This window comes from Rhinolophus hipposideros, assembly GCF_964194185.1.
Source record: "Rhinolophus hipposideros genome assembly, chromosome: 19".
Lineage (NCBI taxonomy): Eukaryota > Metazoa > Chordata > Mammalia > Chiroptera > Rhinolophidae > Rhinolophus > Rhinolophus hipposideros.
Genome location: NC_138065.1, coordinates 11,756,596 through 11,772,388, shown reverse-complemented (window position 1 = coordinate 11,772,388; position 15,793 = coordinate 11,756,596). Strand labels below are relative to the sequence as shown.

The following is a 15,793-nucleotide window of genomic DNA, read 5'->3' as shown; positions in this document are numbered from 1 at the left end:
GTTTTTTAAAACTTCTGGTCATGACTCACTACATTGGTTTCCCTATCCATTAGTGGGTCTCAAAGTTTGAAAAGTACCGACTAAAAGGCTTCCTTTTAAATGGGGTTGGGATGACGATCAAAACAGACTGCCATTTGTTTGTTTTTAAGACCAGAAAGAATTATTACTGAAGCTTTAAAGGTTTTGTTTTTAGCGGTATTCATCACAAATCTGGTTTCTATGGCTTTCTGTTTTGCTTGGTTCTACTGCTCCAAACTCTCCACACACCTAAAACACAAGGATAGTTCATCTTCCCACTAATAACCCTGAGACTATATAAGAACTAGAAGAGCTTCCTAAATCATCAAAGGAAGATTAAATGATAATGTGTACATTTTTGTGGCAGGTGTCCTAATATTTGATCTAAGCACATGGCGTACGTGAGAATCCTGTGTGCCAGGAACTGTTAGCCAGGCACTCTCCTTACAGTACTTTTTCAGTATATCTCTGTTGTTTTACTCTAATCAAGATGTGTGGTGGCATTTTTTGTTGTCATTGTTTTCTAGTTGGAATTTGAAAAATCCCAAGTAAAAAAGTTTGAAAAAGAGCAGAAGAAGCTCTCCAGTCAGCTGGAAGAGGAGCGTTCCCGCCACAAGCAGCTGTCCTCCATGCTGGTACTCGAGTGCAAGAAAGCCACCAGCAAGGCAGCCGAGGAGGGACAGAAGGCCGGAGAGCTGAGCCTGAAACTGGAGAAGGAGAGGAGCCGGGTGAGTAAGCTGGAGGAAGAGCTGGCAGCTGAGAGGAAGCGTGGCTTACAGACCGAGGCCCAGGTGGAGAAGCAGTTGTCGGAGTTTGATATCGAAAGAGAACAACTGAGAGCAAAACTGAACCGAGAAGAGAACCGGACCAGAACCTTGAAAGAAGAAATGGAAAGCTTGAAGAAGATAGTGAAGGACCTCGAAGCTTCTCACCAGCCTAGTAGCCCTACTGAGCAGCCGAAGAAACCGGTAACCAGGTCTAAAGGCACACTGACCGAGCCTCCCGTGCTCGTGTCTGTCTCCTGCCAAACGGAGAGTTCTCAGGCAGAAAGAGCCCATGTGAGCAACGTAGCCAAGGCGACAAGTACGGGGCTGCCTGGTCCCACCACGCCTGCGTACTCCTATGCAAAAACCAATGGCCATTTTGACCCAGAGATACAAACTACCAAGGAGTTGGTTACAGGCAGCAGTGTAGAAAACCAAGTGCCTCCACGAGAGAAATCTGTGGCATTGGCCCAAGAGAAAACAATGGAGAATGGTGGTTCTCCGGTGGGAATGGAGAGTCACCCGCCTTCTAGTGCGAGCTCACTGTCTCCCTGCAGCACTGCCTCCTCCTCTCTCTCGTCCTCGCCTTGCTCTTCCCCAGTACTAAGTAAGCGTTTACTGGGGTCATCAGCTAGCAGCCCCGGCTACCAGTCGTCCTACCAAGTAGGGATCAACCAGCGGTTCCATGCAGCTCGGCACAAATTTCAGTCCCAGGACCAACAAGCCAGTGGCCTGCAGAGCCCTCCATCCAGGGATCTGTCCCCCACCCTCATAGACAACTCTGCTGCCAAGCAGCTGGCCCGAAACACGGTCACTCAGGTGCTCTCCAGATTCACCAGCCAACAAGGGCCAATCAAGCCTGTCTCTCCTAACAGCTCTCCTTTTGGCACAGACTATCGCAATCTGGCCAACACTGCCAACCCAAGAGGTGACACCAGCCATTCACCCACTCCAGGGAAAGTGTCCAGCCCTCTGAGTCCCCTGTCTCCAGGGATCAAGTCTCCTACCATCCCCAGAGCTGAGAGAGGAAACCCTCCCCCCATCCCACCCAAAAAACCTGGCCTCACTCCTTCTCCATCCGCTACCACCCCACTGACCAAGACTCATTCCCAGGCGTCCTCTTTGACCACCACAGAAGATCTTGCGAGCAGCTGCTCTTCGAATGCCATCGTCGCCAACGGCAAGGACGTTGAGATACTTCTGCCGACCAGCAGCTAGTCCCTAGGAGGGGGCCCCACATTTGACATTCCACCAGATTTCGTCCAAGAGCTCAGAGTCAAACATTGAGTCAGATCATGTTATTTATTTTGATAGTCGCTGAAATCATCTGTATAATACATGTAGTGTATTACACCTTTTTGTATTTTTTTAAGTAGAAACTGAGTAGTGTGGATTTTTATGACTCACCTCTTTGTACTATAAAGCTAGACGGGCACCTCAAAGATGTCCCAAGCTCAGCAGGCACCATTGTGTTGTGATGAAGAAAGCTAATTGATGACGAGGTGGTGACGTGCTGTCTATTTGGGGACTAGACTCACTCGACACTCATTTTGAATTATGCAGAAGTGGTTCATGCGGATTTTTATTCCCGATCCAGACAAACATGTTTTTAAAAGTGCCTGAAATAAGACTGCCACGTGAATGTGATTCTGCAGCAAAACCACAAAACGGCTCGTTTAGTTGCAGAAAATGAGATCCTCTGAATTCTGAATGTTAAAAACCAACTCTGCTTTTTAATCCTCTCCTACGGTTTTTAATGCTACAAGCTTTGTGTTCAGAAACAAGGCTGCCTAAGTAGAATGGGACTCCTAAAGGTCGAGTGAACTTTACAACAAAGCTGAACTTTGTAGAACCCGTGAGAAACCCTCCTGAGCATTAAGCAGCTGGGTGCTGACTTGCTTGTACTTTTGAAAAATTAAGTCACTCCCAGTCTCCTGCATAAATTCTTGACTAGAACGAAATCACATCTCTATTCAAAAAAACTGTCTTCAGGCATCTACTGTTGAGTAAGGAACTTGTGATTCCAATCACTGTTACTTGAATAGGAACTGGTTACTCATTCTGTATAAAAGTTTTGCAACAGAATGAGATCTTTATTCTGTAATCAAAAAGCAATAACTTAAAATTCACTCTCTTTGTAATATTATAAGTCAGAATTATATAGGTTTTACCAAACTGTTACACTTAACCTCCAAACTGCCAGCACTTGGTGTCTGTATCTGTGGAACCAAATTAACTTTTGTCTAAATGGAAGTATACATACGTCTGTATAGATACACACCCCTTTACGTGTTTAACATACACCCACTTAACACACAACCATTAGTGTAATTATATCTTTGGAGTTTGCAATATAGCATAAAGGATGAGTGGGAATGCGTGTTAAGATTACCTACCAAAGCAACTAGATAGATGTGGCTGGGACCCAGTCAATCAAAGGTGGAATCCTGTCCCCAAGGAGGTAGGGGAATTCCAGATGAAGGCAGGTCTTCAGCATCATAAAAAGGCCGAGCCAAACCAACCCCAGTGTCACAGAACTCAGCTGGCCATGTAAATGAGTGAAACAGGTCACTCAGTTGCGTGTGAGACAGCTGGGACTGGTAGGGACTAGCAAACCAAATGCCCAAGCCCTGTTTCAAAGGTCCTCCCCTGTTCAGCTCCAGCTGCTTGCTGCTGTGCAAGAATGCCAGACCTGGTTTACCAGCCCCTCAGATTTTTATGAAATCCAGATTTTCATGAGAAACATTCTAGTTTTTAAATATCAAGAACTGATTCAAAAAAAAACACTAAACACTTCTGCAGATGGATTTCGTCCACAAGCTACCAAGTTGCAGCCTCTTCCATTCTAGAAACTTCTGCCATTTCCATCATAGCAAGTTTGTGAAGATTAAAGCCTCCAGACTTTCCAACTTGCAGGCTAATAGGGCCAACAAAATCTATAGGATATCATTGAAGCAGGACCTGGTTTGCACCCCCACAGTAGAGGCCTATCGGTGTCCCTGGCCTCACCTTTACTTGACCTACCTATAGCTTAACAATAGATCAACTCCCTGTGGCTGGAACACAGAATGTCCCCTGTCCCATCCAGTTCCCTGTTTTAGAAAATTATCCTGAAACTTATGATTCATACCCTTAGGCTTATTGATCACAATCTCTATGGTCCAGCATTCTTTTCAGGCTCCTATCATTGTTCCTGGGTTGCCGATGCCACCAGAGAGCCATGCAGACCGCGGAACCCTCAGTAGCCTCTGGAGGAACGCCCAGGTTTTCCCTTCAATACCCTGAGCCGGTCTGAGAATGTGAAGGTGTCAACCCGTTGCCTTCCCAGACCACCGGTGCTCTGATAATAAACGCTTATTCTGTGGCCCAACTCCTGTGTGGGTCTATTGGCCGAGCGGTGCAGGCAGCAGAAGCTCCGGACTCTGTCGGCCTCTGGTTTCATAATAACTATCTCCCTCTTCCAAATAAGACTGCCACAGCCCGCTACAACATGGTGGTTATAGGATTTGTGTCCACAGGGATGGAGAGGCCTTGGGGTCCTCACATTCTAGCCAACATCTATCCAGCAGCCCCTGACGTCTTCCTGTCATTTAAATCTATTTCTTAATCCAGTGTACTCGAGTCGGTGGAGGAAAGGTGTGATGGAAATTAATGTCGACGTCACAATGAAGTATATTGGTGTCTCCACAGCTTATAGTTAGATTAAGGCAATAACATTCAAAAAGTAAAAACTAGTAATGCCCCAGAGTGTCTACCAAATGATGAAGGGGACATCTTAAACTGTCCAAAGCAATCATGCACTGACCTTGATTCCCATGCAAAGCCAAATGAATGGTGTTGAGATAGTAGCTGGACTTTGTAAACGGGAAGGGGGGCCACAGTCCCAGTGTTTGTTCTTACCTCTCTTGCTTTAAACGGTAATCTTAAAGTTGCATTGTGCCCTCCTTTGTTTTGGCATAGATATATATATATGGAGAGATACTATAAGGAAGTTTATTTCTTAGGAAGTGCACTAAATAATTCTTTTACAGTGTAATATGGGGGTGGGGAAATGAAAAAGAAAGGTGTATTTTTGTTAGTTGCCTATCTTCTGAGATAAAGAAGCACAATACTGCAATGGATCCAATAATCCAGTTAGGTATTATAGATTAGTATTTAAGTTGACTGTAGATCGTGTGTGTGCTAAGTAAAAGTTCCATGGTTCACAGTTTTGGTGTTCAGCCATGTTGTGAAAGCGAAGTTACCGGTCAACACATTGTAATGATGTACAACACCAAACATAAACTCGTCGTTAACATTTGTAAAACAAATGCACCGTGCAGAAGCCTTCATCCATTTTTATAGCAGATTACATTAAAACAAGTTAAATCATACTGTCTGGGGGAAAAATAGTCTTGTTTGTACAAAGTGAAGAATGTTGCACAAGAGGCCCTGATTTGTTGGACAAGGAGCGAGTGGTGTGGAGGGAACATTTGTTGGAGCCTCTCAAAACCAAACGAAGTCAGTGCCCCATGCAGGTTAGACCCCACACGGAGCTGGGACATTGCTTTTCTTTAGAACCTTAGAGCTGAAAGGAGCCTTCGCAATATCCAGTCTAATTTTTAAATCACATGGGGGTTTGGACCTTTTGAGAAACTAAGAAGAGCTAGAATATCCCCAGAAAAATGGATACCGTGTTTCCCCAAAAATAAGACCAGGTGTTATATTAATTGTTGCTCCAAAAGACGCATTAGGGCTTATGTTCAAGGGATGTCATCCTGAAAAATCATGCTGGGGCTTATTTTCCGGTTAAGTCTTCTTTTCGGGGAAACACGGTATGCTTATATGTAAATGTGGTTGATGGCTTCTGGTGGAGCCGCTGTGACAAGGAGGGTCTGCCCTCATTTTACGAATGACTAAATGCATCCCTTGTCTCCTAGTCAGGTGCTGTCGCTGGTTCCTTGTTAGTAAATGCAAGTTATAGCCAGACCGAAGCACTTGGAAATCCTGTCATGTACAAAAAGATGTTCTCAGTGTGGATGTTTACACATCTGAATTTTCCAGCATTTAAGCTAATTAATGATCATTTCAGCAAACACTGGCTTATCCGTTTTCCCCTGAAAGCCTCAAGGTTAGCAATGCTGCCTGTGTGTGTGTGTGTGTGTGTGTGTGTGTGTGTGTGTGTGTGAATTCTCAGGAGCGCTACTGATGCTTAGTCCTTGAAAGAATTTCAAATGTCTTTTAAAACACAGGCTTCAAAATAAGATGTGTTTTCATTCCGATGAGTCAGGTAGGCAATAAGCATTGTTCCCCACAGGAGTCATTTTAATGTAATTAAAACTAGTTGAGAAAACCTGAGAGCCTGTATCCAGCTATCTGCTCGCGTTTCAATGACCAATTCATTGGTAAAAGCAGAGGAGAAAGGAGATGAAAATGGTTCTCAAACTTTATTGTATTTCACTATACTGGGGAAGCCTGCTAAAAATAAGGATTCCTGGGGATTGGGCCTGGGGGCCCGCTGACGCAGGTATTCTGAGGATTACCTTTTGAGAAATGTGCCTCAGAGCCCTCACCAGTTCTTTCACAAGACCGTGTTATTTGCCTCTGACCTAAGAACATGTCTTAACTCCTGAATCTGGTTTGCCAGAAGGTTAGTGATAGAGTCAGGAGTGCCCACTTGGGTTCGAGCACCGGTCCGTCCATTACGTGCTGTGAAGTCCTATTAGCCCACTGTGTGGGTGAGGTCGTTGAGGACCAGAGATTTGTACACGGGCCCCTAGTAAGTGACAGGGCCTGGACTTAAACCCCAGTGCTTTGTTTGCTCTTTCCACTACCTGTGTTTCCCAAAAGAGAGTGAACGTCCTGAGTCATTTATTATGCTAATTCCAGGCCCCCTGGAGGTTCTGATTCTGCAGGCTGGTGGGACTCTAGATAATTGCCGGGGCAGTCTTAGGATGGAGCAGGTTTAAACCCTGCAGGACACCCCAACCCTCAGGAGTGGATTATCAGACCTAACCGAGGAGACCTTTATCAGGTCAGAGAAACTGAACAACAAAACATCTTACTCCCCTCAAGCAACAGATGTTTAAGATGAGACAGAAACCAAGCTAACTATTATGGAAAACAAGTTTTGTGTTCCCTGCCCTTGGGGTACTCAGTCTAGTTGGGAGAAACAAAATGTTAACACAAAAAGTTAACAGACAACTGAATAACACAAATGGGGTTATTGAAGGTGGTTCTGGCAAAAGCGCTGGTAGAATTGAGGTGGCACAGGGTATTGTGGCTCTGTCCACACCACTGAAATGGTGGTCTCTGAGAAATTACTGGAAGTGTCACGATAAGATTGGCCTTATCCCTGGGAAGTCACCTACTTAATTTGTCCCACTCACTAACAACATGGTGGGCAACCAGGTCCCCTTCAGGAACAAAGGATTTATTTCCCTAGCTGGTGACAGTAAACTCCCCACGGCCAGAAGCCCCTTCTAGGAATTGCCTTAACTGAAAGAAATCACTTTGACCAAGGTCACACCTCTTTCCATGGGCAGTTCATATCCAAAGACTGATGGACATGGAGCATAAAGATCTGCCCCCCTTGTCCCTAATCCACGGAACTCTGAAGGGTCTTCCCAGCTTCAACCCCCTGTAGGATTGGCTGAGCTGCAACTCAGCTTCCCCTTCCCTTCTTTTTCCTCCCATCTCTCGTTCTCCCTCTTCCTGTGGATTCCAAGGGTACTGCCTGATAAACCTGCATCTTAATGTCCACCTCAGACTCTGCTCTCTGGGTCATGATTAAGTTCTCTAAAGGAGGGTCCACACATTTCCTTAGTAATTCAATCAACACAACTCTTCGTAAGAGGCAAGTTACTCCTACTTGACCGACCCATGGTCCTACAGCAGAGCAGGGCTGAGACTCAGTGGCACAGCTGGAATTCAATCCTTTATTCCATTGGCCTTCAAGTCCATGGTCCTTCCACTGGCCATACTAGAGTCAAAACGATGGTATAACACATCAGGGGAGTTTTGAATATTAGCTTCTTGTTAGTAACATAACTAGGAATGAATCCACTAGTTAGCTTTTGGGACTCAGCCAGGAGCAGGACACAGGACAGGGTTTTGGTGAGGAGAGGGGAGAGGGATGCTTTGCCTACACACATGGAACCATTCAATGTTAGAGCGAGAAGGAAGCTTAGAGACCCTTCATTTTAGCTTCCTCAATTACAGATGAGGAGAGTGAGGCCCAGAAAAGCCAGGGGAGTTGTCCAAACTTACATGTGTCCCGTTCGTGGCAGAGCTCGGGCTGAAGAGTCCATCTGGCTCCCCTCCCACTTCCACCACCTGCACCTCCCTGAGCTGACTTGCGACCAGGGATTGCTAGCCAAGCCTTGGCTGCTCCCTCAGGACTCCGTCCTCTGACCTGATTCTCTACAATGCCTCAGCTTTGATCTTGTTCACCTGAGCTGCCCCATATTCCAGGACTTGGCCTCTGCCCCCTGCCCTAGGGCTGTCTGCCATACTTGTTGCCACAAAAACCCTGTCCTCCTTTCCGAACCGGTTTGACAGCTGCAGTGAGGATGGTGGAGCTTCTACTCCCAGGCTGTGCTCCATCTGTCCAGCATCGCTTCTGGGCAGCACTCACTCATGGGAAGCATGCCTTGCTCCTCAGGTGTAGACAATAAGCCAATGAAGCCACGAGCTTGTCTCCCCTCCCTGCTTGGAGTCTGACCTGCCACACCTGCTTGTTTGGGACAGACAGCTCTTTGTCCTGGTCCTCCTTTCGCACCTGGACCCAAACACACAGCTCTCCCAGGAAGGGCCTTTCACGCTCTCCAAAACGTCACCCATCTCCCTCCTCTGTAGTGTCCACCCTCCCCTACCCTGCTCCCTCAGCCCAGCCAACCCAAATCAAAGCCTCCCAGGACTGTTTGGGCCTCAGAACAAACAGGGTGTCCTCAACATGGGTGGGCGGTTTGGGGGTGTTGACCGCAGCATACAGGCCCCCTCTTCATCCCTCCCGAGTCTTGGTGAGTCAGCATCCCAGGGCCACGTACAAGGCTCTTATTCAGGGCTCGCTTTCCTGCTGCTCTCAGGCCTTGGCATCTCCCCCTTCCCCCCACCTCCATTCCCTATGTGGGCCTTATTCTCTATGGGAAAGCTCTGCTCCCTGCCCTGCTCCGTGCCTCCTTGCGTCCACACACCCACACACCCTCATTCCTCATCCCCATACCTTCTGGGAGTTTGCAGTCCCAGCTGGACACAAAATAGAAATGTTAAATGATTAAATCCTCATTCACATATTTCCGACAGGTGTTTGTTGCTTCTGGCTCTGCAGGTCTGAGCTATGTTGAGAAGGAGACACCCCCCCCCCACACACACACACACACACACTTGCTGTGCCCGCCCTTCATTGACTCAGCATGTGTTTATTCAGCACTGACTGTGTCAAGTCTCATGCTAAGGGCTGGAATTTACACTCTAAGGGGGAACAATTCTGGCGACGTGACATCTCAGGGCAGTGCAGGCCAGGATGCAGCAGGTGCCCCATAAGGGTGATGGGGCCCCCAAGTGCCTAAGGAGTTCAGCAGAGCAGGGAAATCTGTGGTTCGAGACACCAATTTAAATAAACACCAGGGACAGGATACTGGTTTGCGTGGATAGGGATATGTGTGCACTATGTCCACAGGACATGGTTGCAAAAGCATCACACAAGAAACGTTCAGAACAAGAGCTTGGTCATTCTCTATGTGGCTTTGGGCAAGTCAGCCTCTGCTACCCTCCATTTCAGCATCAGTATAATGAAGACACGAGAACCTCCCTCTCAGGGTTTAGTGAGAATTCAGTGAGATAAAGCGGGCAAGTGTCTGGCCCATAGTGAGTACTCTGCAGATTATTTGCTGCCCTTGGGGAAAGGCGCAGCGGTGAGAAGGCGGCCCAGGGCTGTGCCGCCTACGTGCGAAGCTGTGTGTTCCTTCCTCCCAAAGCTGAGTTGCTCGCGCCCCCTGGTGTTTCTGTCGCTGTAATTCTCCCTGCACCAAGGCCTGGCCGCACTCCTACCTCCCTGGACAGGACCCACGTTAGAGACGCTGGCGCGGGCCGGGATACGAAAGGCGGAGTAGGCCGCAGTCCCTGCCTCAGACACGGAAGCCCCAACGAGGGAAAGGGCAATCACAGAAACCCTCACAGGGTTGTGAGCCTTAAATGAGTAAATCTAAGACTTCAGACTAGTTAGGGCATAAGTAAGCACTCAGCAAGTGATAACCATTAGAATTATGTAGCTCCCAGACCAACACAAAATAGGTGGTCAATAACTATTTGTTAGACAGGAATCAGGAGGAGTCTCTCAACATTCATTCATTCATCCATTTATGCTTTGAAAATGTCTTGCTCTTCCTATACTGTCTTTGCTGTTAAACACACACACACACACACACACACACACACACACACACACAGCAAGCCCTTAATGGGTCAAGTAAGTAAGCAAGATCCAGCACTCGGTGAGAGGAAAACAAAGAGATTTCACTCATTCAGACATCCATACAACAGCTCCTACTAGGTGCCACTCACTGACTTAGGCACTGGGATAAAGAAACAAGTCATAGGCCCTTATCTGGGGCTTCAGATGCTGGGGGGAGAGACAAACACAAATCATGGTGTTCTGTGGACCACAATAAAAATAGGAACAATCCCCAGCGGAGTCAGGAATGACCAGTCTCACTGAGGAAATGACACTGACCCTGGTCCTGAAGGAGGGGTAGATGCTCCCAGGTGAGGAAGGGCATGAAGGGCATTTTGGGTAATGAGAACAACATATGCAACGCACAGAGCCACCAACAGACATGGTGAGAAGTCTGGGTGGGAGAGAAGTCCAGATAAGTGAATTCCCGAGGAAGGGCATGGTCTGTGCAGTGGAAGCATTTGGACCTCACTGGGAGCCTGAACTGAGGCATCATGAGCAGAGGCAGATTCACCATGAAGTTTAAACTTCAAGGACCATCCATCCCTGGTATAGCCCCTTCCAGTCCCTGAAGGACCCAAGCCATGTGTTCCTATGGTCATTTGTTTTTCTAAAATTTGCTAAAGTAAAATATCTTAACTGTAATCAATTAAGACTGCTGGCTCTTTTCACTCTGACTTCTCCTATATCACACTTTACCCACGTTGGGTGGCCTTGGAGCGGTGGCCACAAGCATTTTGGGTATTAGCTAAAGTTGAGTTGAATAAAGGACTGTTTTGAGTGAATGTATGTATGGGGTTTGCAGTCATATCCACGTATCATTGAGTTTGGGCTAGCCACCCAGTGCAAGCATGGCTTCCAGGAATGCTTCTATCAATCCTCATGCTGCCTCACCTTGCATAGTGACATGAAGGAGCAACACCAAGGTTGTATTACTATAAACATATCCTATAGCACCTGGCACTAAAGATAGTGGGAAATGGAGGAGAAACAATGCTTTAAGAGTATGGAGCCAGAAGCTGGTCTCTAGAAAATTCTTCCAATTATTGGATTTCTAAAATTATAAGTGGGTAATTAATTTCTTATCAATGGCTATTCAAAACAAAATTACTCTTTTATCAAGAAAATAATGCAGTGTACACAATTATGAATGCACCATAAACATGAAAATGTAATCAAAGAGTATGGAGTCAAAAGATAGGTTCTGGGTTTTTTTTTTTAAATTTTAGAGAATTCTGCTTCTGACTAAGATGGAATAATAGGGACTGGATTTATTCTCCCACTTAAAACAACTAAACACTGAGGAAAATATATTAAACAATAATTTTCAAGACACTGGAATCAGGCAAAAAAGGACAGAGATGGGAAACAAACAAAGTGAGTCCTCTGATCGCCCCAGCAGTGAGGGGTAATCAAGGCATAATCTGGCAACTCCTTAAGTTCAGGAGATGAAGCTGGGAATTGGGAAGGAAAAGTATTGGAGATGAGAACTGCAAAGAGAGAGACCTCCAGAGAGCTTCAGAGACTTCACCTTGCTAATCAACATAGCATATGAGGAAACAACCCAAGGCCAATGAGAGAACCACCCAAAAGGATTAGAGGAAACAATACTCAGAATTCACATGGGACTTGGAGTAGTTTCTGTTCTCACTAGGCAAAATGACAAATCTCATAATTCATGGGATGTTAGAGTACTCAAAAGTTGTCTCCATAGTGTGCCAAAGTTAGCTCTAAACTAAATGCTGCAGTGCTCCCACCAAAAAATTTAAAAACAACACTCAAAAGGGTCAAACTATTTCCAAATAACTGCATCCCACAACAAAGCTCAAGAATTTGTATAGGCAAACAAAAATATCTGCTTCCTAAAAATTAAAATTCACAATGTCTAGCATCCAATCAAAAATCACCAGGCATGCAACAAAGCAGAAAAATATGCCCCATAATTATGAAAAATCAATCAAGTAAAAATTAACCAATGGTAAAATTAGTAGACAATTATATCAAAACAGCTATTATAACTGTATTCCATATGTTTAAGGAGATAGAGGAAAGATTGAGTTTGTTAATTAGAAACATGAGAGATAGAGAAAAAACCCAAATCAAATTTCTAGAAATGAAAACCACACTATCTGAGATTTTTTTTAAAAAATTGAATGGTATTTACAACAGATTGCACACTATGGAATAAATAATGGTCAAACTTGAAAAAATAGCAATAAAAACTATCCATAATGCATCATGAAACACAGAACATAAAAAAAAATGATTTTTTTCACAATGAACAGATCATCACTGAGCTTTGAAACAAACTCAAGTGATCTCATATTTAGTTTAATTGGAGTCCAAGAAAGAAAATATTTGAATAAAAGGAATCGTCAAATTTGTCAAAAATGAGAAACCCACAGATACAAAAATGTAATAGATCCTAAACACAAGACACATGAAGAAAACTACACCAAGGAAAATCATAAATTGTTTAAAACCAGTAATAAGGAGAAAACCTTCAAAACAACCAGATGGAAAATACCATGTTATAGACAAATGAACAAGAATAAGAATAACGGCAGACTTCTCAGTGGTAAAAATATAATCCTGAAGACAGTGAAGTGAAAGTTTTAGAGTACTGAGGGGAAAAAAATCAACATAGAATTCTATACTTAGTGAGAATACCTTTCAAAAACTGGCAAAATACTTTTCTCAAACACGTACAAGCTGAAAGGACTCACCACCAGCAGACTTTCAGTACAAGAAACATTAAAGGAAGTACTTCAGGCAAAAGGACAATGATTCCAGAAATCTGGATCCAGAAAGGAATGACGAGCACTAGAAATGGTAACTATGTGGGTAAATATAAAAGATTATTTTTCTTAGTCTTTAAATCTCTTCAAAAAGTTATCACAATGTATTGTGTGGGATTTATAATATGTAGAAGTAAAATGCATGACAATAGCACACAGGCTGAGAAATGAAAGTACACAAACATGAATCAGTATAATATCATATGAAGATAGACCATGATCAATTAAAGACATATACTGTAAGCCCTACAGCAAACACTAAAAAACAAAACAAAACAAAGCTCATAAGACAACAAATGAGATAAAAATGGAATCATAAAAAAATAATCAAAACAAAGAACAAGGGGAGCAAAGAAAAGATGATAGAAAAATAGTAAATTGTTGATTGAAAACCAACCATCTCAATAATAACTTAAAACGTAAATGATCTAAACAACCCATTAAAAGGGAGAGATTGTCAGATTGTATAAAAAAGTAAGACTCAAATACAGAAGGTGCCAAAAACATGTATACACATTTGAAGAAAACTGTATTAATATTGCAATACTCAATATATACCGATAACAAAAGATGAATACAAGTCACGTTTGACTTCTGCAGTTACCAGAGGTGCTCAGAGTCGTGCATCAGCATCCAGACACTTCTGATTGCAGCGAACTACTGCTTGAGCAACATTGACCCAAGTGTCTACTTGTATATGTTTTTTTGACACCCCTTGTATATACTCCCTACAATAAACTCCACTTTAAATATGAAGACATAAATAGGGTAAGTTGTCATAGAATACTTCAGCCAAATGCAGCAGAATACATATTATTTTTAAGTACACACACAGAACACTTACCATGAGACTCACCATTAAAATGTCTAAATAAGCTTAAAAGGATTTAAATCAGATTAAGCATGTTCTCTGACCACAATGGAATTATATTAGAAATCAATAACAGAAATGTCTCTGAAAGGGGTGGCCAGTTAGCACAGTTGGTTAGAGCATGGTGCTAATAACACCAAGGTTGCCGGTTCGATCCCCACATGGGCCAGTGGGAGCTATGCCCTCCTTAAAAAAAAAACACAAAAAAACCCCACAAAACCAATGAACAAAAAAATTGTTTAAGAAACAAAATGACAACAAAAGAAGAAATGTCTCTGAAGAATCTCCAAATATCTGAAAAATAACACAATTTTAAATAACTGAAGAAATCAAAGGGGAAATTAGAAAATATTTTGATATGAATGAAAATGAAAACACAAGATCAATACCGGGGATGTCAAAAAAAATGTATACACGTGACTTGTATTTGTCTTTTGTTATCAGTATATACTGAGTATTACAATTTTAATAAACAGTTTTTTCCTTTCTTAAAATGCGTATACTTTTTTTTTGGCACCCTCTGTATTTGTGGGATACAGACAAAGCAGTACTTCGGAAAATACAGGACGAAAACAGGGCACTAAATCCAGCAATTAGGAGGCATTTTGTGATGCCACTGAGAACAATTCCAAGTATACTTTGGGGTACTGACACCGGATTATAGCAGATTAAGAAGTAAATAGGAGTTAAGAAAATGAAGATGAAAAACGTTTGGAGTTCTCCTGAATGGAGAGTGTATACTCTTTTCAAGGAGTTCAGAGGTTCAGGAAGGGCAAGAGAGCTGTAATTAGCTTTGAAAGAAAGTTTTGAGATCTATTTGAACAAAATTTACTTATAGACCAGGAGTACTTGGTTAATGGACAAAGAAATGTAGAAAATTCAGAGATAGGTTGACTCATTACATGGAAAAAAGTAAAGTTGGACCTTGAACCATATACAAAATCCAATCTAGATGGCATAAAAACTGAAGTATAAGATATAAAACTGTAAAGCTAACTGGAGAAAATGTAAGGGAATAATTTTGTGATCCTTGGATATGGAAAGATTTCTCAAATAAAACTGAAGAAATACAAAACGATGAGGCAAAAATTGATAAATCTGACTATATCAAAATTAAGTATTTCTGTTCAATAAAGAACACAACAGATAAAATTAACAACTGCACTCAGAATTTTGTTTGTTACACTGGAGTTATGGGGAAGAAAAGCTTATCACATCACATCAAGGGCACCCACCAACATGTCTTATCACTGTTGATGTTGACCCTGATCACGTGAGTGACGTTTGTTAGGTTTCTCCACTGTAAAGTTACTCTTCCCTGCAACCCCCCCCCCTTTTATGTTCTGTACTCTTTGAAAGAAAGTCACAGCCTGTAGCCCACATAGTAGTTACATAATTATTTTGAATTCTTCTGCCTGGGAGATTTGTGTCTTCTCCTCATATGTTTACTCGATCATTTATTCATATCAGCAAAGACTCGTGCCTATTTATTTTATTGTTTGGGTTATCATTTAAAACTATTTTGCGGCTCAAATTGTCCACTGGGCGCCTTTTCAGTTGACGCCTGTGTCCGTTTTAATTTTTAATATGAACAGATATAACCTACATAAACAAAGGCTCTTTGGGGTCCTTGATACATTTTAAGAGTGTAAAGGGGTCATGAGACCAAAAAGTTTGAGAACCCCACCTGACCCCAACACCACGTAGAGGCGTGGTTCTTCTGGGGGCTGCAGGCAGGGCAAAAGCAAAGGAAGCCACACTCCCGCACCCATGGGGACACCGACATCTCCGGGCCACGCATTCCCTACTGAGGTTTTCTCCGTGGCTGAAACGTGGGAGTGGCCCCACGAAGACGCCGGTCCCACTACCATGTCTTTCCAGTAAACGCCACTGTGGGGCGCACGGCCCG

The 15,793-nt window shown here is 43.5% G+C and overlaps 2 protein-coding genes across 7 annotated transcripts in view; one reads left to right on the top strand and one right to left on the bottom strand.

Annotated features, from left to right (window-relative positions):
• CTTNBP2NL (CTTNBP2 N-terminal like) overlaps positions 1-6,118 on the top strand; it is a 46,078-nt gene extending 39,960 nt beyond the window's left edge. The window contains exon 6 of one of the 2 annotated variants that reach the window (XM_081025010.1): positions 546-6,118. In XM_081025010.1, the coding sequence (XP_080881136.1) occupies positions 546-2,000 (1,455 nt within the window). In that variant the 3' untranslated portion in view covers positions 2,001-6,118. The remainder of the gene's footprint in view (positions 1-545) is intronic. The other variant, XM_081025009.1, reaches the window with a different exon arrangement.
• ST7L (suppression of tumorigenicity 7 like) overlaps positions 1-15,793 on the bottom strand; it is a gene marked incomplete at its 5' end in the record, with an annotated part of 157,603 nt that overhangs the window by 42,958 nt on the left and 98,852 nt on the right. The window lies entirely within an intron of this gene.